The sequence below is a fragment of the Pan troglodytes genome, chromosome 8, assembly GCF_028858775.2.
Source record: "Pan troglodytes isolate AG18354 chromosome 8, NHGRI_mPanTro3-v2.0_pri, whole genome shotgun sequence".
Lineage (NCBI taxonomy): Eukaryota > Metazoa > Chordata > Mammalia > Primates > Hominidae > Pan > Pan troglodytes.
Genome location: NC_072406.2, coordinates 28,804,145 through 28,831,314, shown reverse-complemented (window position 1 = coordinate 28,831,314; position 27,170 = coordinate 28,804,145). Strand labels below are relative to the sequence as shown.

The following is a 27,170-nucleotide window of genomic DNA, read 5'->3' as shown; positions in this document are numbered from 1 at the left end:
TATAACAAACTGTCTCTCAGACCACAGTACAATCAAACTAGAACTCAGGATTAAAAACTCACTCAAAACTGCTCAACTACATGGAAACTGAACAACCTGCTCCTGAATGACTACTGGGTACATAATGAAATGAAGGCAGAAATAAAGATGTTCTTTGAAACCAACGAGAACAAAGACACAACATACCAGAATCTCTGGGACACATTCAAAGCAGTGTGTAGAGGGAAATTTATAGCACTAAATGCCCACAAGAGAAAGCAGGAAAGATCTAAAATTGACACCCTAACATCACAATTAAAAGAACTAGAGAAGCAAGAGCAAACACATTCAAAAGCTAACAGAAGGCAAGAAATAACTAAGATCAGAGCAGAACTGAAGGAAATAGAGACATAAAAAACTCTTCAACAAATTAATGAATCCAGCAGCTGGTTTTTTGAAAAGATCAACAAAATTGATAGACCGCTAGCAAGATTAATAAAGAAGAAAAGAGAGAAAAATCAAATAAACACAATAAAAAATGATAAAGCGGATATCACCACCGATCCCACAGAAATACAAACTACCATCAGAGAATACTATAAACACCTCTACGCAAAAAAACTAGACAATCTAGAAGAAATGGATAAATTCCTCAACACATACATCATCCCAAGACTAAACCAGAAAGAAGTTGAGTCTCTGAATAGACCAATAACAGGTTCTGAATTTGAGGCAATAATCAATAGCTTACCAACCAAAAAAAGTCCAGGACCAGATGGATTCACAGCCGAATTCTACCAGAGGTACAAAGCAGAGCTGGTACCATTCCTTCTGAAACTATTCCAGTCAATAGAAAAAGAGGGAATCCTCCCTAACTCATTTTATGAGGCCAGCATCATCCTGATACCAAAGCCGAGCAGAGACACAACAAAAAAAGAGAATTTTAGACCAATATCCTTGATGAACACTGATGCAAAAATCCTCAATAAAGCACTGGCAAACCGAATCCAGCAGCACATGAAAAAGCTTATCCACCATGATCAAGTGGGCTTCATCCCTGGGATGCAAGGCTGGTTCAACATATGCAAATCAATAAATGTAATCCAGCATATAAACAGAACCAAAGACAAAGACCACATGATTATCTCAATAGATGCAGAAAAGGCCTTTGACAAAATTCAACAACTCTTCATGCTAAAAACTCTCAATAAATTTGGTATTGATGTATCTCAAAATAATACATGTAATTGACATGTATTACACAAATTGACATGTAATACACAAATAATTGACGTATCTCAAAATAATAAGAGCTATCTATGACAAACCAACAGCCAATATCATACTGAATGGACAAAAACTGGAAGCATTCCCTTTGAAAATGGGCACAAGACAGGGATGCCCTCTCTCACCACTCCTATTCAACATAGTGTTGGAAGTTCTAGCAAGGGCAGTCAGGCAGAGAAAGAAATAAAGGGCATTCAATTAGGAAAAGAGGAAGTCAAATTGTCCCTGTTTGCAGATGACATGATTGTATATCTAGAAAAACCCATCGCCTCAGCCCAAAATCTCCTCAAGCTGATAAGCAACTTCAGCAAAGTCTCAGGACACAAAATCAATGTACAAAAATCACAAGCATGCTTATACACTAATAACAGACAAACAGAAAGCCAAATCATGAGTGAACTCCCATTCACAATTGCTTCAAAGAGAATAAAATACCTAGGAATCCAACTTACAAGGGATGTGAAGGACCTCTTCAAGGAGAACTACAAACCACTGCTCAATGAAATAAAAGAGGATACAAACAAATGGAAGAACATTCCATGCTCATGGGTAGGAAGAATCAATATCGTGAAAATGGCCATACTGCCCAAGGTAATTTATAGATGCAGTGCCATCCCCATCAAGCTACCAATGACTTTCTTCACAGAATTGGAAAAAACTACTTTAAAGTTCATATGGAACCAAAAAAGAGCCCGCATCGCCAAGTCAATCCTAAGCCCAAAGAACAAAGGTGGAGGCATCATGCTACCTGACTTCAAACTATACTACAAGGCTACAGTAACCAAAACAGCATGGTACTGGTAACAAAACAGAGATATAGATCAATGGAACAGAACAGAGCCCTCAGAAATAATGCCACATATCTACAACTATCTGATCTTTGACAAACCTGACAAAAACAAGCAATGGGGAAAGGATTTCCTATTTAATAAATGGTGCTGGGAAAACTGGCTAGCCATATGTAGAAAGCCGAAACTTGTTCCCTTACTTATACCTTATACAAAAATTAATTCAAGATGGATTAAAGACTTAAATGTTAGACCTAAAACCATAAAAACCCTAGAAGAAAACCTAGGCTATACCATTCAGGACATAGGCATGGGCAAGGACTTCATGTCTAAAACACCAAAAGCAATGGCAACAAAAGCCAAAATTGACAAATGGGATCTAATTAAACTAAAGAGCTTCTGCACAGCAAAAGAAACTACCATCAGAGTGAACAGGCAACCTACAAAATGGGAGAAAATTTTTGCAACCTACTCATCTGACAAAGGGCTAATATCCAGAATCTACAATGAACTCAAACAAATTTACAAGAAAAAAACAAACAACCCCATCAAAAAGTGGGCGAAGGACATGAACAGACACTTCTCAAAAGAAGACATTTATGCAGCCAAAAAACACATGAAAAAATGCTCATCATCACTGGCCATCAGAGAAATGCAAATCAAAACCACAATGAGATACCATCTCACACCAGTTAGAATGGCAATCATTAAAAAGTCAGGAAACAACAGGTGCTGGAGAGGATGTGGAGAAATAGGAACACTTTTACACTGTTGGTGGGACTGTAAACTAGTTCAACCATTGTGGAAGTCAGTGTGGCGATTCCTCAGGGATCTAGAACTAGAAATACCATTTGACCCAGCCATCCCATTACTGGGTATATACCCAAATGACTATAAATCATGCTGCTATAAAGACACATGCACACGTATGTTTATTGTGGCATTATTCACAATAGCAAAGACTTGGAACCAACCCAAATGTCCAACAATGATAGACTGGATTAAGAAAATGTGGCACCTATACACCATGGAATACTATGCAGCCATAAAAAATGATGAGTTCGTGTCCTTTGTAGGGACATGGATGAAATTGGAAATCATCATTCTCAGTAAACTATCGCAAGAACAAAAAACCAAACACCGCATATTCTCACTCATAGGTGGGAATTGAACAATGAGATCACATGGACACAGGAAGGGGAATATCACACTCTGGGGACTGTGGTGGGGTGGGGGGAGGGGGGAGGGATAGCATTGGGCGATATACCTAATGCTAGATGACGAGTTAGTGGGTGCAGCGCACCAGCATGGCACATGTATACATATGTAACTAACCTGCACAATGTGCACATGTACCCTAAAACCTAAAGTATAATAAATAAATAAATAAATAAATAAAAAGGAAAAAAAAAAAAGAAGACTTAAATGTTAGACCTAAAACCATAAAAACCCCAGAAGAAAACCTAGGCAACACCATCCAGGACATAGGCATGGGCAAGGACTTCATGTCTAAAACACCAAAAGCAATGGCAACAAAAGACAAAATTGACAAATGGGATCGAATTAAAGTAAAGAGCTTCTGCACAGCAAAAGAAACTACCATCAGAGTGAACAGGCAACCCACAAAATGGGAGAAAATTTTTGCAACCTACTCATCTGACAAAGGGCTAATATCCAGAATCTACAATGAACTCAAACAAATTTACAAGAAAAAAACAAACAACCCCATCAAAAAGTGGGCGAAGGACATGAACAGACACTTCTCAAAAGAAGACATTTATGCAGCCAAAAAACACATGAAAAAATGCTCATCATCACTGGCCATCAGAGAAATGCAAATCAAAACCACGATGAGATACCATCTCACACCAGTTAGAATGGCGATCATTAAAAAGTCAGGAAACAACAGGTGCTGGGGAGGATGTGGAGAAATAGGAACACTTTTACACTGTTGGTGGGACTGTAAACTAGTTCAACCATTGTGGAAGTCAGTGTGGCGATTCCTCAGGGATCTAGAACTAGAAATACCATTTGACCCAGCCATCCCATTACTGGGTATATACCCAAAGGATTATAAATCATGCTGCTATAAAGACACATGCATACGTATGTTTATTGCGGCACTATTCACAATAGCAAAGACTTGGAACTAACCTAAATGTCCAACAATGATAGACTGGATTAAGAAAATGTGGCACATATACACCATGGAATACTATGCAGCCATAAAAAATGATGAGTTCATGTCCTTTGTAGGGACATAGATGAAACTGGAAACCATCATTCTCAGCAAACTATCGCAAGGACAAAAAACCAAACACCGCATGTTCTCACTCATAGGTGGGAATTGAACAATGAGAGCACATGGACACAGGAAGGGGAACATCACACACCGGGGACTGTTGTGGGGTGGGGGGAGGGGGGAGGGATAGCATTAGGAGATATACCTAATGTAAATGATGAGTTAATGTGTGCAGCACACCAACATGGCACATGTATCCATATGTAACAAACCTGCACATTGTGCACATGTACCCTAAAACTTAAAGTATAATAATAATGAAATTTAAAAAAAAAAAAAAAGAGTAAATGAAATATGGTCACCTCTAGGAATCATCACAGATCCTTTCATAGTTTCATGTTAAGGTATACAAAGCAGAAAATCATAAAGTTTTGCAGTTCAGGTTGAAGATAATCAGGTTTTTATTTTTTCCTTTGAAGGAATATTTTTCTTTTAGGTACAAACTAATTCATAAAGGACTTGTCCTCTCATTATGTCTTCTTCAAGGTATTAAAAGGCAGTATATTGTAATGCTTAAGAGCCTGGACTCTGGAGCCAGACCTCTTGGGTTTAAACCCTGACCTCACTTCTTACTATCTCTGTGACCTTGGACAAGTTACCAAGCATCTTAGTGCCTCCAAATTTTTTCATTCCTAAAATAAGGATGATGAGCTAATAGTATTGTCTACCTCATAAGATTCTTCTGAGAATTCAGTGAGTTAACTCTGTGTATCCATAAAACAGTGCAAGGCCTGATATCTAAAAAGTGCTGTTGGCTGTTAAAAGAACCATTGAATTAGGAACCAAAGATAGTATTGAGTAACTAGTGCCTTGAAAAAAGGTCAAATCTAGAAATCACTAAAAATTTTACAAAGGAAACTGTAAAACATGTCACATTATTTTTTTTTTTAATGTGGCATTAGGAGTATTGTTGGACTAGGTGTGGTGGCTCACACACCTGTAATTCCAGCACTTTGGAAGGCCAAGGTGGGAGAATTGCTTGAGCTCAGGAGTTGTATACCAGCCTGGGCAACATAGTGAGACCTCCTCTCAAAAATACAAAAATTAGCTGGGCATGGTGGCATGCACCTGTCGTCCCAGCTTAAGAGGCTGGGAGGCTGAGGCAGGAGGATCACTTGACCCTGTGAGGTCAAGGTTGAAGTAAGTCATCATTGCACCACTGCACTCTAGCCTTGGGTGACAGACTCAGATCTTGTCAAAAAAAAAAAAAAAAAAAAAAAAAAAAGAGTCTTGTTGGAAAGCTCTCAAGAATAGCATTCAGTTTTGACCCAAGAAAATAAATAATGATGCACAAGAGTATATTGTAGGGAAAGATGGTAGAAAACAGTAGTGATTTTCCATCAGATCTCAGAAATATCTGAAAAATGGATTGGGTTTTAAGTGTTTTGAGGATATCTAAAATAAAAGAATATTTTGTGTTTTGAGGCTATCTAAAATATCTAAAATAAAATAAAAAGTGTTTTGAGGATATCTAAAATAGTTAAAATAAAATATCTAAAATAAAATATCTGAAAATGGATTGTGTTTTAAGTGTTTTGAGGATATCTAAAATAAAAGCACTATCAAGGAACGTCGCAATCAGCTCACCAGACCACTACAAATCCAGGACTGTGCATGTTCATGATTTACTTAATTAGACAACAGGGAATGAGAATTCTATTTTAAAAAAAACAGTGAGAACTTCAATGTCCTCTAGATGATGGGTTCTTAATATGGATCCTCACACTGCTAGGTGGGACATGCATAGGCCTCACTGGATCGGAACTCCTAAAAATTATATACAAGATTTAATTGTGTATAATTTTTCTTGTGAGAGGATCCATAGCTTTCTTCCAATTTTCATACACGTTCATGACTCAAAAAAGGTTAAGAGCCTTTGTTGTCACTTTAGAGTGAGGTGTAGTGAGCTAAAACCCAAGAAAGTAATCTGTCCCTAACCAATTCCAGGAATGTAATTTGATGTGTTGGAAAGAATGTTGACTTTGCTGTCAATTTTTGACTTGTACTACTCACCAACTATGAGTTCAACGGTGATAGAACCTTTCTAAGCTGCAAATGAAGGAAATATTTTTGCTTCTCACTAGTCAGGATGCTACTCAAGTCATGTGCTCCTAGGTCAAGGATCTAAATTTTTCCTTATTATGTTGGTTATTAAAAACCTTCTGGCCACGTACAGTGGCTCAGGCCTGTAATCCCAGCACTCTAGGAGGCTGAAGCAGGTGGATGGCTTGAACCCAGGAGTTTGAGACCAGCCTGGGCAACATAGTGAGACCCTGTGTCTACAAAATATACAAAAACTAGCCAGGCACAGTGGCATGTACCTGTGGTCCCAGCTATTCAGGAAGCTGAGGTAGAAGGATGGCTTGAGCCCAGGAGGTTGAGGCTGCAGTGAGCCATGATGATCATGCCACTACACTCCAGGCTGGGCAACAGAATAAGACCCTGTTTTAAAAAAAAAAAAAAAAAAAAAAAAAAGGACCTTCTGAAGATTTCACCTTGAGTTATTGAAAAGGAAAAGTCTCCTATTTTTTCTTCCAACTGAATATTTTTTGTAGTTGAGTGACAGTTCAAACTTGCCTTAGACCCCAAGCAATTAAGCTGTCCTGATCACTTATTAAAAAATTAGGAGCATCTTTACTCAATATTACATTTAATAACTCCTTAGAGTTGTGGTCACATGAGATTGCAGACTTCACAGTTACTGGGTGGGAGACTGATACTTTAAAAACAAAATTCCCGATGTTTGTGGGATGGGAGAAGTTGTGGTTGCCATGTTTCTCAAATGGCCCAATCCTCTAGAATCTGTCCTCACCCACAGGCCTGACCCTGAAATCAGTCAACCCTATTATATCTGATTGTGGTTTGTTTTTAGTGTCAGGAGAACTTAATTTATACCAAATAAAGATTATTGAAAACTGGACAGGGTACTACCAGTTCCGTCAACTTTCCTGGCAGTCTCTCCAGATTGCTTAGTTTTTCTGAACCCTGTTTTATGATTCAAGAGCATGCTTCCCCTGCCCTCCTACTGCTGTAGATGAATCATCCACATCCCTGTCCAAGGCTCCCCTCTCTGCTTCGCACCTGATCCCATTCCCTCCCTTGACTCTGAGACGGAACCAGAGCTGTAATTTTTATACTAGTACAAAAGATGTCACTATAGTAAAAGCTGGAAGAATCAGAGTAAGAAGTCTAATTTATAAATCACATGCAGACTCAAGAAGCCAGATTCATGAATTAGAGACCGAAGTACAGAGAGACTCGTAATGAAGACATAAAGTATGACAAAGTATGACAAAGTATGACTTCTGTTTTTCTGTTTTCTATTATCTGGAGAAGAAACAAAAGCTAATGGAACAGTAAACGCAAAGCCCTGGCTTCAAACTTCCAACCCTCTACATCAGCAATCCGCAACCGTTTTGGTACCAGGGACTGGTTTCACAGATGTGGGGGTGAGGGATGGTTTTGGGATGAAACTGTTTCACCTCAGATCATCAGGCATTAGTTAGATTCTCAAGAGGCGTGCAACCTAGATCCCCTGTGTGCACAGTTCACAATAGGGTTCTCACTCTGGTGAGAATGTAATGCCACCGCTGATCAGACAGGAGGCAGTGCTCAGGCTGTAATGTAAGCAAGGGGAGTGTCTGTAAATACAGATGAAGCTTCGTTCTGGCTCGCCTGAGGCTCACCTCCTACTGTGTGTGTGGCCGGGCTCCCAACAGGCCACAGACAGGTGCTGGTTGATGGCCTGGGGCTTGGGGACCCCTGCTCTATATGATAGCCACTCATTTTACAAGCACTGTCTTTACCACTTTTATTATATGGCATGTGTGTGTGTGTGTGTGTGTGAGTAATTCCCCTTCTAAATGGCTATTTTCATCCCCAGAATTGGTTGCTGGAATTCCAAGAGGAGCACAGAATTTTGGATATGTGAGTACTGAGAATGCATTACAGGAATAGGGTATTTTCTTGTATAGATGCTCCTTGATGGAATTACATCTGAATAAACCCATCATAAATTGAAAATACTGTCAGTTGAAAACACATTTAATACACCTAATCCACCGAACATCATAGCTTACCTAACCTACCTTAAACATGCTCAGAACACCTACATTAGCCCACACTTAGGCAAAAGCCTATTGTATAATGAAGTGTTCATATCTCAAGTAAGAGTATCATATCACATATTGCTAGTCTGGGAAAAGATCAAAACTCAAAATTCAAAGTATGATTATTACAGAATGTGTATCACTTTTGAACCATTGTCAGTTGAACCATCATAATTGAAGGACCATCTGTATACGCAAAGAAATGTTTCATTTTATGCAAATTTTAAGTCTTTTAAAACTTCCTTTATGAAGGGGTTCTTCCTCCCGATTCATGCTGCTTGCTTACGGAAAAGGAAGGAAAATAAGTCAGGTTAGATTTCTTCTGATCCATGTGCAGGACCAGCTACTTAACTGATGAGACCTAGTGCAAAATGAAAACACAAGCCCCTTGTTCATAAATTATTAAAAATTTCAGGACACGAACAGCAGACCATTAAACCAAGGGTGAGACCCATCTAAGCACAGGGTCCTGTGTGACTGCACAAGTCACATACCCACAAGGCTGGTCCTACCTGTGGGTATAATCCGGGAATAATTGTGGAGGATGCCATGGTTATGATCAACAACTTAATACGCCTCATACAACAGAAATAAAAGCAATTGTTATTTCAGTTATTTTAATGAATTGCATTATTTTATTATAAATTTAACTAATTGTAAATTTATTATTTGTTTCCATGACTGCTATAACATAGAATCACAAACTGCCTGGCTTCAAACAACATAAATTTATTCACTCACAGTTCTGGCGGCCAGAAGTCTGACATCAAATTGTGGGCAGGACGATATTCTCACCAGAGCATCTATGATAGGAGGGTTCTCTGTGCCCCCTTCCAGCCTCTGATGGTCCCTGGCATTCCTTGGCTTGTGGCAACATCCCACCAGTCTCTGCCTCCATCCTCATGTGGCCTTCTGCCCTCTCTGTCTACATGTGTCTTCTCCTCTTTTGATAAGGACATCAGTCATTGGATTTAGAGCCTACCCGGATGGTTTCATCTTGAGATCCTTAACTAATTTCATCTGCAAAGATCCTATTTCCAAATAAAGTCTTATTCTGATGCTCTGGGTAGATATGAAATTTTGGGGTGCTACTATTCAAACGCATTATTATGAAATTAGGAAAAGCAAATAAATAGATCTTCTGAAAGAAAAACATTTTAAATAAAGTTCATCTTTTACAAAAGTATCTAGAAAGCATCATGGTTGGCTAAGTAGAATTAAAAGGAATATTTTTGCCACGTGGATAGCATTTTAAAATCTAATTTTTCTTGCTAAGAACCATAATGATCAATTTATCATAGCATAAGAACAGAAATGGATTTAGACAAAAATCCTGACTAAATCAACTAATCATCAAGTTAATTGCTCTCAATATTCTTGAATTCAACTTTTATTTCTCCAGTTCAGATTAATAAGCATGCGTTTTTTTCTGAAAGCATCCCAGACTTAACCATAAACAAAAACTTCAATTGGCTCTTTTTTAAAAATAAGATCATTCCATGGGTTTTCATTTTTGTTTTACATTTAGCTAACCATTTATCACACTTTACAAAAAATTTTAAATGATTCAAGTTGTAGTTTTTAAAAAAGGCTCCAATTCTACGGCAAATGGTGTAACCTGTTTAATTTCTGTGATTTCAGGTTTCCATCATTAACTCTACGGATATGACGTTTATTCAGAATTTCACGGGAGAACAGGTAGAGACATTTTAATATCAAATAAATAAAATCACTCTGGGTTACCAGTAGACTATAATATTCATATCAGTTATTCATCCATTCGACAAATATTTAATGAGCAGCTACTATGTACTGGAAACTGTCCTAGGCACCAGGGATGCTATCATGCATCGGACAGACAGATCCCACCCAGCTCTCAGGCAGCAGTGAGGCGGCAGGGGAGGGAGAGGAAGGGACAGTTTATTAACAAGCAAATAAATGTCCATGATAATTTCAGATTGTGAACCATGATTTAAAGAAAATAAAGCTGAGTGATATAAGACAGGAGGGAGGTGGCAAGGAAGCCTTTGGATGGGGTGATCAGGAGGCCTCTGAGGTGCCAATGTCCGGGCTGAGATGTGAATGACAAGACAGAGCCAACTATACCATCTTATCCAGAACCTTCCAGGCAAGGGAAGGCTAACACGAAGGCTTTCAAACAAGAACCAGCCAGACGTGTGAAGAGCAGAGTGAAGGCCACAGTCTCTGTAAGCGAGAGAGATGTAGGAGCTGAGGACGGAGGGGACGGGGGCTACTCATGGGAGACTGGTGGGGGAGGTGGGCGGTGTTTGGGATTAAGATTTTTTTTCTAAGAACAATGGGAAGTGGTTTTGGATTAACATGAATCTTTCAATAGTCTATAAAGGCCTGAAGGTTTTGATGTAAGATATGGGAAGAAGGTCACTGTAAAAAGGGCCTAGACTTCTGCAGCTGACAGATTAGACTTCCAGTTCCGACTGCACCACTCATGAACTGTGTGAGACCACAGGAAAATCATCTGACCTCTTTGAGCCACTTTGCAAAATAAGAATAAAATGTTTATCTTCCAAGCTCCCTTTAAGAATGAAATAAATCAAGGATTGTAGATTACTTAGAAGATTCCCTGGCACATAACAACTCCTCAAGAAATGTTAATTCCTTTCCATCCCATTTCCTGTCTCCTGCCTTTTGATCAAACAAAAGCCACTAAATTCCCATGTGCCATTAAATCTTCTATAATTTGAGAGGCATGCGAATACGTGTGCTTATGATGATCATAAACTATTGCATCTCTATTTCAGTAAGATATAGATTCAGGCCTCCATGTTTGAATGCAGGACAAATTTAAAATAAATGAATTTCTTGTGTTTGTAACTTATATGTGACTATTTACAAACAGAACTACACACTTAATTTTAAACTAAATATGAACAAAGCTGTGGAAGTAATATATTTAAAACTAACCATGTTAATTTAATTTGAAGAGGAGAGAAAAATCAATTGCCTGGAGAAACAAATTCAATTCACAACTGGCTTCCTTTAGACGGAAGCACCAATTCAGTATTTAAAGAAATGTGGCTCATACCTGTAATCCCAGGAGTTTGGAAGGCCAAGGCAGGAGGATCACTTGAGGCCAGGAGCTCATGACCAGCCTGGGCAACATAGTGAGACCACTGTCTCTGTTAAAAAAAAAAAAAAAAAAAAATGAAAGAAAAGAAAAAGAAACCAGCAGGTTTTAAAATAAACACAAAATGATTTCGACATCTTTTTGCTGTAATTTGGGGCTTTAGTCTATTACTCTGAAATTTTCAGCGAAGCATTTTATATCTCCTGATATTCTTTTGGAAGGTTTGGAGAAATAAGACTGAGATGAGCAGGAAGTTGAATAGATATTGAACTGTTTCAAACAACTATTCCTAAGTGGTGGTAATTAATAAGTGAATGAGAATCTAGCAATGCTTCTCCTTTGCTCAGATCTGTTTACTTTTCATCATTAGAAACTTTTTAAACATTGCTAGATTTAGTCTTTCTATAACTTGCTCTCCTCGATACCACCTAGCTCTGTAATCCTGAACCTCAGAAGGTGATAAATGATGAAATTTCATAAATGATGAAATTCCTCTGAGTAAAGGCCACACACCACCAAACCAAGAGAAAGAATTTCACTATCTATGTTTGGAACAGAGAAAAGAGGTGTGAGAATTGAGTCGTTACATGCCACTTGTTAACTCATGTATTCATTTTCTCTGCAAAGAGCATTTGGCACCTGGCACCTGCTTTGGTCCAGACACTGCTCAGAAAGTTCAGATAGAACAGCAAACAAAACAGACCAAAGTCTCTGCCTCCTGGGGCATGTGCTTTCTAAGGGATTGCATGTTCATTAAATGAGGACACGATGGAAGCTACGTCACTTCAAACATTGCATGGCACACTATGGAAGCAAACTGGCAACCTGAAACTATGGGTCAAATCTGGTGAGAGCATAAATCCTGAAAAGATTATAAATCCAAAAACATAGGTTTAAAAAGAAAAACTGCAGCGATAAAATGGGGAGAGGCCAGGTGCGGTGGATCACACCTGTAATCCCAGCACTTTGGGAGGCTGAGTGGGTGGATCACCTGAGGTCAGGAATTCAAGACCAGCCTGGACAACATGGTGAAACCTCATCTCTACTAAAAATAGAAAAATTAGCTGGGCATGGTGGCAGGTACCTGTAATCCCAGTTACTCAGGAGGCTGAGGCAGGAGAATTGCCTGAATCCAGGAGGTGGAGGTTGCAGTGAGCCAAGATCACACCACTGCACTCCAGCCTGGGCAACAGAGTGAGACTTCATCTCAAAAAAAAAAAAAAAAAAATTAAAAAAAAAAGTGGGGAGACTATGGTACACTGTGTACACTCATGGAAAAGATTTAGGAGCTTTTGTTGACTATGAGCACGATACAAATTGATACTGAGATGTGGGTTCCCCCGACATGAAAACTTTTTATGCTTCCTCTGAAGCAGGAAGCGTAAATCTTACCTAACTCTTCTCTTGTCATCAGCGCACTCACAAGTGTCATCTGTGTTTTGGTACCACATGTCATATCTCTAACACAGAGAGTTTGGATGGTGAGCCAAGTGACAATATTTTCTTTTGAGACAGGGTCTCTCTCTGTCACCCAGGCTGGAGTGCAGTTGTGTAATCTCAGATCACTGCAGCCTTGACCTCCCCAGGCTCAGGCGATCCTCCCACTTCAGCCCCACAGTTAGCTGGGACTACACGTGCCACCATGCCCTGCTAATTCTGTTTTATTTTTTGTAGGGATGAGGTCTCACCATATTGCCAGGGTTGGTCTTGAACCCCTGGACTCAAGTGACCCTCTTGCCTGGGCCTCCCAGAATGCTGGGATTATAGACATAAGCCACCACACCCAGCCTGAAAATATTTTCATACAACATCATATGGAATTGGAATTAGATTCCTTCTGTGAGATTCAAGATTGCAGAACTTGGTGGGATTAAGTGCTAGAAGTTATGGAAGAGCCAGATTTAGCAGTGAACATTCCGATAGCTGTGTCCACAAATTAAATGGGCTGATTGTTGAACATCCCCAGAGGATGTCCAAGCAGATGTCAGGGTTATTATGGGGAAAATTACTCACTGGGTCAGGGGTTAGACTAAATGAGGCAAAAGGACCCTGGCCACTTCTAAGAATCTATGAATTTCAATGCAAAAATGTACCACAATGAGATGAATCTTTCAGGAATAATAGAGACATGACTACAAAAATGACTTTTTGGACACAAAATGTCATCTCCTGATTTTCCTTTGCAGATGGCATCTTATTTTGGATATACCGTTGTCGTATCAGATGTTAACAGTGATGGGTAAGTTTATAGACCTCTCTCGTATACAATATATTACATTCATCCATAAAGATGTTATATTTTCCCTTCACAAAATACATCCTTCCTTACTGCCTCAACAAGATAGCAGCTCTCTTGTTCTCAACTTTTTTGGTTCAAGACAAGAAGATGCATCTATTAAATAATTCTCTGTCATCTGATTTTGTCCTTAAGGAGGTTTTCCACATCTGCTGCTTCTAGAAGAGGACTATTTTATTTCGTTTTATTTTTAATTTTATAAAGTCTTCAGTCATTCAAAATTCATAGCCATTGAGAACATTCATCTATCTCTCTTCACTCCTAGAATTTTCCCCTAGCATGTGATATTCACAAAACATTTGCACAGAAATGGATTTTTAAGTTGCTTTAAAAGTGTAACAGCCATGGAGAAGATGAAATTGTTATTTTTCAGATTACAGTAGTAAATTACAGTTGAACATGGACCAAACAGCATGGTGAATTTTGGTTGTGCTTAAGTCATTACTTCAAAAATAAATTATGATTAAACACTTCTTTGATTCACTAAAAGGACCTGACAGGTAAATTAATGAATCATTAAATTAAAAACCATTAGATTGAGATGTATCGATTATCCACCCAAAAATATTATTGGATCACACACCATGTTCCAGGCTTTGTTCTTGGTGCCCAGAATACACAGATGAATAAGACAGATGTGGTCTCTCAGGGATCTCACATTTTCACGGAAAGCAAATATCTAAAGAATACTTACTTTGTTCTAGGCAACAGGCTAAGCACTTTAGCTATACTTTTGCTAGATATTTTATGTGACCTTTATATAGCTGTCAATGGACTTTGTGTTAATTGTATCATGGCATTTGACTGGAGATAAATTTCATACCTTTTGTACCTGTTGGGAAATATCTTTCTATTATTCTTTCATTGAACATAAACTTCTCGAACATCTACTGTGCACTAACAGGCACTGTTCTAGGTGCAGAGAAATCCATAACTTCATGAAGATTATACTAGAGTTAGGAAGGTTGGTGCTACAGACAAAAATTAAATGAGTAAAGAGTATGTTAGATGGTTATAAGTACTGTGGAGACAACGAAAACAAAAGGACCAAAAGCAACCAAGTAGATGAATACATAAACAAACTCTGGTACATCCTGATAATTCAGTTTTATTCAGTGCTAAAAAAGAAATGAGCTATCAGGCCATGAAAACACACAGAGGGGCCGGGTGCGGTAGCTCACGCCTGTAATCCCAGCACTTTGGGAGGCTGAGGCGGGTGGATCACCTGAGGTCAGGAGGTCGAGGCCAGCCTGACCAATGTGGTGAAACCATGTCTCTACTAAAAATACAAAAAATTAGCCAGGCATGGTGGTGGGTGCCTGTAATCCCAGCTACTTGAGAGGCTGAGGCTGGATAATCCCTTGAACCCAGGAGGCAGAGGTTGCAGTGAGCCGTGATTGCACCATTGCACTCCAGCCTGGGCAACAGAGCGAGACTCTGTCTCAAACAAGAAAAAAGAAAGAAAGGAAGAAAGAAAAAACACACAAAGGAACTTTAACTGCATATTGCTAAGTGAAAGATGCCAGTCTGAAAGATCTACATGCTATATGATTCTAATTCTATGACATTCTGGAAGAGGCACCACTATGGCATCAGGAACAAGGCAGTGTTTCCCAGGGGTTCTGATGGAGGGAGTTATGAACAGGTGAAGAACAGGATTTTTAGGGCAGTGAAATGACTCTGTATGATACAGTAACAGTGGATATGTGTCCTTATGTATTTGTTAAAACCCATAGAAGGTTTTGATACCAAGTGTGAATTCAATGTAAACCATGGCCTTTGGTTGATAATGATGTATGAATGTAGGTTTATTGATTGGAATGAACGTGCCCCTCTGATGTGATGGTGTGGGAGGTTGCAAGTTAGGGAGAGGGTAATGGGAGAACTCTGTACTTTCTGCTCAAATTTGCTTTGAATCTAAACAATCTAAAACTGCTCTAAAAAATAAAGTCTATTAATTAAACTTGTTAAAATAGAGAGGAGAGATAGGGAGTATTTGAAGGGATACAATCCCCAACTGGGTAGATCATGAAGGTCTCAGGGTTAAGAGTCCAGCTAAGGAAACACCTAAGGGAGGTGAGGACCAGCCATGGTGATCTAAGAGGGAGGAAGCAAGAAGTGTTCCCTGTGGAAGAGCAAAAGGTGCGGATTCCCTGAGGTGGGAGCTCCAGGCATATTCAAGAACCAGCGGAGAGCTGTGGAGCGTGAACCCTGGGGAGCTGCATCATGAAGGTGTGCAGGTCACTGCATTTACTCCAAACTGCCACACACAGTGCAACACAAACCCTGCCATGGACTAGAACAAGTCCGTTTCCAAGAAGGCTACAACGTCCTGTGAGCCATGGGGATTCCAGGTGAGCAGTACCAGCTCAGGCTTCGCTGTTATCAGCTGTGCTCTGTCTACCAGCTCTAGATGGTCAAAGAGGCTTCTGGAACCCTACTACCATGCACCAGGGGAGGCAGGACAGTGGCTTGGAGGGCAGTGAAATGACCCTGTATGAGCAATAGCAGTGGAGGGAGATTGCAGTGCTTGCTCTCTGCATGTATTTCGAAGTTATAGTTGAATGTCAATCTTATCCTGAAAGCAGTTAATTTAAAAATAAATTGCCTTCATCTTCAGTTATCTAAGTTGTAAAAATAAAGTAGCTATTAGGACGGTCATTCAAGATTTCCAACTTAGGTGGACTGTAATTGTCATCAAAGCCTTTTAGTCATTTGGAAAGAAAATAGCTAAAGAACTTGAAGGCCAGACATAGCATGCCGTCCAGTTTTCATAATGCTTACAAAAACAAGGTTTCTTAAAAAGCTCCAAAATCTCAACATCAGGAAAAAAAAAAAAATCCCACTGTGGCCTTTCAGATATGCACAGACACATTTCTCCCCACTGACGACCACACAACAAGCACCAGGGGCTCCTCCCCTGCTGCACGGATTCATTCATTCCATGTGTTCTCTTCCACAGGCCACTCCTGTTTTGAATCCTCAGGACTTTGCCCAAGCTTCGCCTTATGCCCTGCAGGGCACCGTCCTTCCTGGAAACATGCGCATTCTAGTCTATAGCAAAGTTTTGTGAGAATGTTTATAGTACTTTTTTTTTTTTTGCCATGTTAAGGAAAAAAAAAATCGTAAGAAAAGGACCTCACTGGCTTCCTGTTGATCAAAACAACATGGTAGTAACAAACACAGAACTGTTATAAAGTAATAATTTCTTCTTTCTTGAAGTTCTTAAAAATTACTATGCATACTATTTTTTTATTACGTAGTATTTTCTGAATTCTTTAGACTGCGTTGAAGGATATTTCCATTAATTTACTAATGCCGTTCATAAAGGTAAAGTGCCCACAGATTCTCAGTATATCACTTGCTGTTTTTAATTACTTAGATGCTATGTAAATTCAAGGTCCTATTATATATAACTATGCTCTGGAAGTAATTGAGATTGGCCAAAGAAAGATGCCAGATAGACAACTCAAGTGAAGTCTGAAATTACAACAATGATGATATATATAATATATTTCATAGGGTTTAAAAAATCACTTGGCTAGGTCATTGCTCATGGTTCAGAAGTGAGGACTTCCCTGCACACACACATTTATGGGCTTGAACCAGACTCTCCTTTCCCCAAGCTGGAGATAGTTAAATACATCTGTGCACAAGGCTATCTAGTGGACATTGTTGGAAAACATATATTCTTTGAAAACTAGGCAACAAAAACAAGGTCCCTAAAAGAGCTCCAAAATCTCAACATCACAAAAAAAAAAAAAAAAAAAAAGTGTCAATAAGTGATCAGATAAGTTAACTGGTGGAAATTTTCCCTGATATTTTTCTGTTAAGAAAAATCTCCAAGTATGATTGAGTGGACTGCAAACATTTAGACTTAACAGTTGTGTGCATGCTGGTTGATGGTTAATACTGTCAAGCCTGTGACAGTTTTGAAAATATAAACAAGCTGGGGAAATTATCTTCAGTTTCGTTATCTTAAGACTTCCAGTACTACAAACTTCGTCAATGTAAGCTTTGTTAGGAATTTCTGAACAAACCTGTTAACAACAAATGGAGATGGTATTTTTCATCTCGTGCCTAAACAAGCAAATATGTTTTTTTTTTCTTATGGCTTTTGAGTGTTACAGTAGTTATACTACTTCAGAAATTCACTGAATTATAATTTAATCCATTGGATACTTTCTGCACTACTATTGTTTCTAACCTCTGCAGGACCAAAAGGAGCCAAATTTAAACAGATTCTTAGTGGTTAACTTGAGAATAATCTATAGAAAAATCCAACTGAAAGGAAACAGCTTAGGGAGCTATATTTTTATGCTAGATTTAGCCCAAGTATGTTCATTCATACAGGATATATCATTATGATTCAATTAGTAGAAAACTCTAAAAAATAAAACCATAAAGAGGTTGTAAATTAATTTCTGTAATGTAATTGAAGTGATGTTAGCTCTTGCCTATCAAACAATTAGGTTGATTTGATATTTACTATATGGTCCACTAATCTCTATTCTTTTAATAAATAACTAAATTCTGAATATTAGTCATGAGCATTAGCATGCAAAGTGTACTACTGGGGAAAAAAAAGAAACAGAAAAGTTTCTATGTTAAAGCAATACATGGCTTAGCCTGTTTTTTGTTGCTGTAATTGAATACCTGAGACTGGATGATTTGTAAAGAAATGTATTTCTTATACTTCTGGAGGCTTGAAGTCCAAGGTCAAGGGGCCGCATCTGATGAGGGCCTTCTTGCTGGTGGGGACCCTCTGCAAAGTCCTGAGGTCGTGCCAGGCACCACATGTTGAGGGGGGCAAGAACATTCCAGCTCTGTATTCCATTCCTCTTCTTATAAATCCACAAGTCCCATTTTGGGGCTCCACCTTGATGGCCTTATCTAATCCTAATTACCTACTAAAAGTTTTACCTCCAAATGCCATTAATACATGCATCTGAAGATTAGGTGTCTAATACATGAAATTTGAGGGACACATTAAAAGCATAGTAACTTATGCACACTGTTAGGTTGCCCAAAATATGAACCCAGCTGTGTGATTTTTTTTGCTGCCTTCATAGTTGTGTCTTTTCCAGAGTGTCATGCAATTGGAATCATACAGCAGGTAGCCTTTTCAGATTGGCTTCTTTAACTGAGCAATGTATATTTGAGGTTCCTCCATGTCTTTTGATGGCTTGATAGCCCATTTCTTTTCATTGCTGAATATTATTGTATGATGTACCATGATTTGCTTATCCAGTCACCTATTGAAGAGTATCTTGGTTGCTTCCAAGTTTGGGCAATTATTCTATGCACATTTTTGTGCATATTTTTGTATGTATATCTGTTTTAAACGCATTTGAGTAATTGCCAAGGAGTGTAATTTTGTGATTGTGTGGCAAGCCTATGTTTAGCATTGTAAGAAACTGCTAGACTGTCTTCCAGAATGGTTGTATCATTTTATATTCCCATTAGCAATTAATTAGAGTTGTTCTACATCCTTGCCAATGTTTGGTGCCATCAGCATTTTGGATTTTAGCCATTCTAAGAGATGTGTAGTGGTACCTCATTGTAGTTTTAATTTGCAATTCCTAATGACATATTATATTGAGTGTCTTCTGATAAGCTTGCTTGCCATCTATCTTTTTTGATGAGGTGTCCATTCAAATCTTTGCCCAATTTTTTTTTTTTTTTTTTTTTTTTGAGACGGAGTCTCACTCTGCCATCTAGTGGTGCGATCTCGGCCCACTGCAACCTCTGCCTCCTGGGTTCAAGCGATTCTCCTGCCTCAGCCGCCAGAGTCGCTGAGTACAGTCACCCACCACCATGCCCAGCTAATTTTTGTATTTTTAGTAGAGACAGGAGTTTCACCACATTGGCCAGGCTGGTCTCGAACTCCTGACCTCATGATCTGACCACCTCGGCCTCCCAAAGTGCTGGGATCACAGGCATGAGCCACTGTGCCTGGCCTTGCCCAATTTTTAATTGGCTTATTTTCTTATTGTATATCATATACATGTAATATTGATTGTAACAATATATAGTATATAATATATAATAATGATTTATGTTATTGTTACATATTTTTTCCTCATGGGGTTAATTTTTAAGAATTCTTTGTACATTTTGCTTTTACAATAAATTAGTTGGAATGCCCCTAGCACCAAGCCTGTCTAGACACTCACTCTACCCTCACTCTACTCAGGGACACTTGGTTTGGCTCACAACACCTACACCTGGAGAGCCCACCTCAGGATCCCACCCAGGTCTAATGCCATCTCCTCCATGGAACCTTCCTTAGTTCCCTCCAAGCACCCAGCCTCTCCCTGATCCAGGATACCCAGCGTTAATTTCATTGTCTCATATTATTTTTCCCAATCTGCCATGTTTATAGTAATATGAGTAGTCATTTAACCTCATTTGTAAGTTATTAGGGAATGAATTGGCTGACCTAATAGTCATCACTGCATTAAAGCCACTTATCAAAGTACCTTAAACATAGCAAGTACACAGGATATCTTTTGATTCAGACTGAAGACAATAGATAAACACCACAAGGCAGGCCAGAAATTGGAGAGAGGGTAGGTTAAAGTGATGCTGGAGTGTCTTGTAGACTGCTCAGATCTTGAAGAAAGTTTCTTGTTCTCAGTAACTGTTCCCACCTCATCCCTGACTTTTGATATAAACTATGTCAAAGATATGTCTGAGCCACTTGATATGGAATCTGTTAGTAAGATATATTTTTATACATATTATTGATTTTATGTTATTAATGTTATTGATATCTTAATTTTTGTATATTAATATATTGTATATTAATATAGTATTGTTTCTTGACCTTTATATTTATATAATATACTCAATTTATATTTTATATATTTCATACATTAATGTATTAATATACATTATTATATATCATTCATATACATGAATATTATAACTCAATTATTTTAATAATATTTTAATCGGCTTGCTTGGCAAACTTCAGCATATTACCTAATCTACATAGACATAAAAGTCAAATGCAAATATATGTTCCGGCCCAGGTCACTCTTGAGATTATTGCGTCTGCCAAGACACTGTATCTGCAGACAAACTTTAGTAGAGGCCATTAATTTAGATCAAATTATATATTTTTGGTTGGTGTGACTTGTAAAATTTTTAAATAGAAATGATACATTATACCTTTTTAAAAAATCAAATCACTTAGAAGGCTTATAGTGAAGTTTCCCGTTCTAGTCCTCTTCCTGCCCATCTGGCTCTGTGAAGGAAATACCTGTAACCACTTTTTTATTTTTTCTCCAGGTGGTTATATCTTTATCTCTAAATAATTTGCTTGAATATCTCTTGAAAATGTTTTAACCTTAAAAATTACATATTAGTTTTTTGCTATAATCTATGTATCCAAAGAATTCAAATTTTTATTTGGGCTGAAAAGTTGTTTGCTACCTTTCTAGCCAGCTTGATATACCTCTCTAATCTCTGTTTTATTTAAATTGAGCTAACAAAAGGAAAGGGAAGGACAAAATTGATTTTAAACATTACTGCATTAAAAACTGAATAATTTAAATGTATAGTCACATTAATTGCAGACAAACTCTAATCTATTTTTACAAAAAGCTATTTTGTTCTTTCTTGATATGTTTTCTTTGTGCAAGTACAGTTTCTGGAAATGCACTAAAAAGCTGAAAATGGTGAAATATCTGTGGTTTCCTTAAAGTAGCATTTTTAACATAGCTAAAATGTTCAGTGTGATAATTTAACAACTCTTATTTTCTTACAGCATTCGATTCCATAGACATAACAAAGCAGCGAAAGCAATCTGATGATTGTAAAATAACCCTCAGAAAAGGAAAAATACCAGTGGAAATTTACTAGTCTAGTTGATTACAAATAACCCAAAGTGACTCTACTCTCTGCTAGCGTGCTGAGCTGCTTTCTTTGTTCCTTACAGACTGGATGATGTCCTGGTTGGGGCACCTCTCTTCATGGAACGTGAATTTGAGAGCAACCCCAGAGAAGTAGGGCAAATCTACCTGTATTTGCAAGTGAGCTCTCTCCTCTTCAGAGACCCCCAGATCCTCACTGGCACCGAGACGTTTGGGAGATTCGGTAGTGCTATGGCACACTTAGGAGACCTGAACCAAGATGGATACAATGGTAATTTAAACCAAAGCGTGGAAGTCATTTATGTGTCGTCACCACTGCATAAAGGAGACCATGCCTGTTTTAAAGTATTCAGTATGGTGTGTGTGGGTGCAGTTATTATTACTGATTTTTAATAAACTATCACAAATCTCAAGGCAGCTTTACATTTATACATTTTGACTAATATAAATATTACATGGAAATTTCCCTTCTCACCTTTCTGAAAATTTTTATTTCAAATCTCACAAGATTACAATGCAACACAGAGAAAAATCTGTAACATAATTTGTTTCAATCCTAAATTTAGTATAATTGATCTCCTTGTAGAAAACACATTCGGTTATCAGAAACATCAGAAAAACCTCATTAAGCAATGTCAAAACCATACTACCTCAGAGCTCAGTCTTCAGAGCTCCAGGTAATGGTTTGAGGGTGTTACTACATTTTGAAAACCTCTAAATGAATTTTAAGAGACATTGGAAGGCCACAGGCACTCCAGGTTACAATAAAAATAAGTACATTTAGGTTTCTGCAAACTTCAAAATAACATCTCAAATGTTCAACTTTAAACTTCTCTACTTATAAGTGCTGTTTACTTGCAGAAATATTTCTTATTCAGTTTTAAGAATTAAAACTTTAAAGCCAAAGTTAATACAAAAATCGTCATTGCTCTGACGTCCAAGCAATTTTCTCACATTTGATGTTGGCTATCCTGTAATAGCTCTCAGTAGAGGCAGCAATTATTTTTAAAATTGATGTTTGGATTTGGTGACTTAAAGATAACTAGGAAACCTTCTATATGTCAAGACAAATAAATACATGTTGATATATTAGCAAGTATCCTGACTTCTGATCAGCCTACATGGGTTATGTATAGGTTATGCAGGATTTTAATTGGCAGGTAAGCTTCACCTTAGTTTCAATATTTGCAACAAAGTAGTGTTAAACTCGTAGTTTAGGCTTGTAGTTCTTTAGGTTAGAATTTATGAAACCCCTCCAAGTACCCTCTCCTCAGAAAAACACATACCTTCACACAAAAGTTTGCATACATTTTCAGGACCTGAAAATGTATGCATTTTCTTAAATGCACTTCAGGTTCTTTAGTTAAGAACCGAGTATAGTGAATTTCTTGATTGAACTCAAGGAAGTAACAGGAACTTGCTTTAACAAAGTAGCCTTGGAAGTATTCACATCAGATTAGTATTCATTAGTATATTTGGCAAATGTTTCTGTTCTCTTACACATTCTTTGAAAAAAGTTCTCAGCAACATATGGTTAGTAAATTTTAAAGTATCATAAAACAAAGTACATGTAAAAAGCTTATGGTTCCAGGGAAATTTTTTAAAAGTCAAGCTTACCTTTAAGTGACTTGCTACTCTGTAAAGCTGCTCTATTCCTGATCACTCAAGTAAAATAAATAGTGCTAAATTATCTATGGAGCTGTCTTTTAAAATCATATTTTCTTCTATTTGTCTTTTCTCTCAAACCTTTAATAGTATTTTTAAAAGATAAAAGAAGCATTCTAAATGACATAAAGGGAGGTCCTAGCTCCTCTGAGCTTTGGTGTCCTTGAGTATACAAAGTAGGTAAAATAATGTGAAATTCACTGAGAGTAAACAAGGGGATGGGAGTCAAGGCACTGACTTAGAGAAAGTTAAGCAAGTGTCGAAAGTGTTCCTTTTCGCCTGACACAGGACAATATCTTTATTTTCTACAAAAATCTGAGTTTTTAGATCTTTTTTTTTTCTTTTTTTGAGACAGAGTCTGTCACCCAGGCTAGAGTGCAGTGGTGCGATCTCAACTCACTGCTCACTGCAACCTCCACCTCCCAGGTTCAAGCAATTCTCTGCCTCAGCCTCCCGAGTAGCTGGGATTACAGGCGCTCGCCACTACGCCAGGCTAATTTTTTGTATTTTTAGTAGAGACGGGGTTTTACTGTGTTAGCCAGGATGGTCTCCATCTCCTGACCTCATGATCCACCCACCTCGGCCTCCCAAAGTGCTGGGATTACAGGTGTGAGCCACTGCGCCAGGCCCTGGAGGCTCTTAATAAATATTTGTTGGATGGATAAAAGGCAACAAATAATTTGTCATTGCAGCAGTACTACAGAATTTTCATGGAAAACATTATAAGCCCTTTAGAGTTTTCATACTGCTTTTTGAGTATACTAAACTATTTCTGAACCATTCCTCTGTACTTAAAAAAGAAACGTCTCTATGGCCAAGCACAGTGGCTCATGCCTTTAATCCCAACACTGTGGGAGGCTGAGGTGGGGTGATCACTCGAGGCCAGGAATTCCAGACCATCCTGGGCAACAAAGCAAGGACCCATTGCTCAAAAAAAAAAAAAAAAAAAAAATTATATATATATATATTAGCCTGACATGGTGGTGTGCACCTGTAGTCCCAGCTCCTAGAGAAGTTGAGGCAGGAGGATCACTTGAGTCCAGGAGTTTGGGGCTGCAGTGAGCCATGATCCCACCACTGCACTCCAGCTTGGGTGACAGAGTAAGGTCCTGTCTCTAAAATGAACAAATGAAGAATGAAATACATATACACATAAAACATGTTCTATGTCTGTTTTTAGACATTGCCATCGGAGTGCCTTTTGCAGGCAAGGATCAAAGAGGCAAAGTGCTCATTTATAATGGGAACAAAGATGGCTTAAACACCAAGCCTTCCCAAGTTCTGCAGGGAGTGTGGGCCTCACATGCTGTCCCTTCCGGATTTGGCTTTACTTTAAGAGGAGATTCAGACATAGACAAGAATGATTACCCAGGTAAGGTTGTCTTTCTTTTCCCACGTGAGAGTCTACGTCCTGAAAAGAGTCCATTTTCTGGAAAATGCATCATGCAAAGGCAGTTTTCTTCTACAGACGAGGCTGAAGCTTAAGCATGCCACAGGCTTTTTAAATGTACGATTCCAGAGCGACTTTCATGAGAATTTGAAGAAAGACAAACACACGCTTCCTTCTCCTGTCAAGAGACAATGATAGAAAGGCAAAATGGCTTAACAATCTGCATTGTACATAAAACTTGTCCACTTCACAACCCAAGTTTTCATTTGAAACTCCTCAATACCGTGGCTTGCACTGACATAGACAGCTTGCATCCTTTCTGGAGCAAATTATTTTAACCCTTTTGAGCTCATAACTCCTATTATAGCATGAACCTCAACATTTCTGTCATGAAGCTCATGTTTTTAAAGCATAAATATTTTCCAGCTTGGCCCGTCATGGTGGCTCATGCCTGTAATCTCATCAGTATTTAGGAGGCCGAGGTGGGTGGATCAGTTGAGGTCAGGAGTTCGAGACCAGCCTGGTCAATATGGTAAAACCCCATCTCTACTAATAATACAAAAATTAGCTGGGCATGGTGATGCATGCCCATAGTCCCAGTTACTCTAGAGGCTGAGGCACAAGAATCACTTGAACCCGGGAGGCGGAGGCTGCACTGAGCCAAGATCGAGCCACTGAGCTCTAACCTGGGCGACAGAGTGAGACTGTCTCAAAAAATATATGTATCTCTTCCAGCCATATTTTGTAGTTTTCCAAAGATAGACTGAACATTTTAAAGTGGAGAAAAAAAGAACTGGTTCATGATAGGAACCATAACAATTCTTGATTTACCTAATTCACATTGAAGGCACATGGAAAGCCATGAGGCACAGGTAATTTATGTTTTGTGCATGCTATATGAAGACATTGATTTGTCTTAAAAGATTATTTCACTGTCCAGGTTTTTTAGCAGAGAACATCAGACTTCTTGGTTTTAGGGTTTGATTTTCACTTTTATGTTTAAGATGGTTTCAATAAATACTTAGAAGTCATTAATAGTTAAATGACAACTTCAACTATTTATAAAAACCTTGTCTCTTTCCACTAGCCCCTCCCCTGATTGGGAATTTTCCACATGTAGAGCTATTTTTTGGTTTGGGGCAGCATCCAGTAAGCTGACTGCCTAAATATACATCATTAATTTCAGGCCTTTGGCTTTCTTCTCTCCTCCGGGGTTAGACAAAAAGGATACCGCAACATATTCTTATGAATTTGCCATAAACCTTTTATGACACTAAGGGAGACGTCATAGTGGGCTCAAAGTGGATTTGGTATTATATCGTATACTAATGCTTCCTACCTATGGCAATTTCAAGAACATCTAGTTAAATTTATTTTCTTAGGTTACATTATGCTAATCAATGGTGGTTAGTTGTTATTACTGGGGAGAGGTTTGTATACATAACATATCCAAATTTAAAATAATACAAAAATCTAGGTCCCTTATGTAATTTCTACCCCAAAAATGTCAGGGTGATTAATGAAATTCAACTCCTGGGTTGCATTTTAGGTAAACAATTAGAAAGTTACTGCTATTTATTATGGTAGTCATAGGTCTCCTTCCCACCCTTAGTACCAGGAAAGTTGACAGAAAGGCTGTGCCTTCGATGAGGCAAAGGAAATAGAGGATGTATCCATCACACAGCCAGTCCTTCGACTTCCTTCCAAGGCTAAATACGTCCCAAATGAGAGGCAGGAAGGACAGAGGCATGAGTCAACTTTTCTCCCCAGGAATACTCCCTTCAGGGAGAAAAAATTTAAAAGCAGCAGGAAGGGAAAAGGAAGCTAAAGTCTGTGCAATGTTAGTAATTGATTATCTCTTTTTTTCTTTTCCTTTTTTTTTTCTGAGACGGAGTCTTACTCTGCCCTCAGGCTGAAGTGCAGTGGCACGATCTCGGCCCACTGCAACCTCCACCTCCTGGGTTCAAGCAGTCCTCCTGCCTCAGCCTCCCAAGTAGCTGGGACTACAGGTGTGTGCCACCACGCTCAGCTCATTTTTGTAGTTTTAGTAGAGATGGGGTTTTACCATGTTGGCCAAGATGGTCTCAATCTCTTGACCTCATGATCTGCCCACCTCAGCCTCCCAAAGTGCTGGGATTACAGGTGTGAGCCACCACACCCAGCCGATTACCTCTTAATTATGTCTTCTTCTTCCCTTAATCAGAAATATTCACTTGAGGCCATGTGCTAGTCAACAACTTTGCTGAGTCTGATGCAAATTATAATAATCAGACATGTCAGTGCAGTGCGTCTTGTCTCTGAAGTAAATGTTCTTTACTAAGGCAGGCCTGTCAATGCTGCTTGGTTGAAGAGTCTTGAGGCTTTCAGA

At 38.5% G+C, this 27,170-nt stretch overlaps 1 protein-coding gene across 3 annotated transcripts in view; it reads left to right on the top strand.

The window, feature by feature from the left end:
• The window catches only part of ITGA8 (integrin subunit alpha 8), a 212,455-nt gene that overhangs the window by 57,270 nt on the left and 128,015 nt on the right, over positions 1–27,170 (top strand). For all 3 annotated transcript variants that reach the window (XM_507671.8, XM_054660790.2, XM_016962719.3), the window contains exons 9-13: positions 8,240–8,283; positions 10,107–10,163; positions 13,758–13,810; positions 21,813–22,018; positions 24,593–24,784. In XM_507671.8, the coding sequence (XP_507671.2) occupies positions 8,240–8,283; positions 10,107–10,163; positions 13,758–13,810; positions 21,813–22,018; positions 24,593–24,784 (552 nt within the window). The remainder of the gene's footprint in view (positions 1–8,239; positions 8,284–10,106; positions 10,164–13,757; positions 13,811–21,812; positions 22,019–24,592; positions 24,785–27,170) is intronic.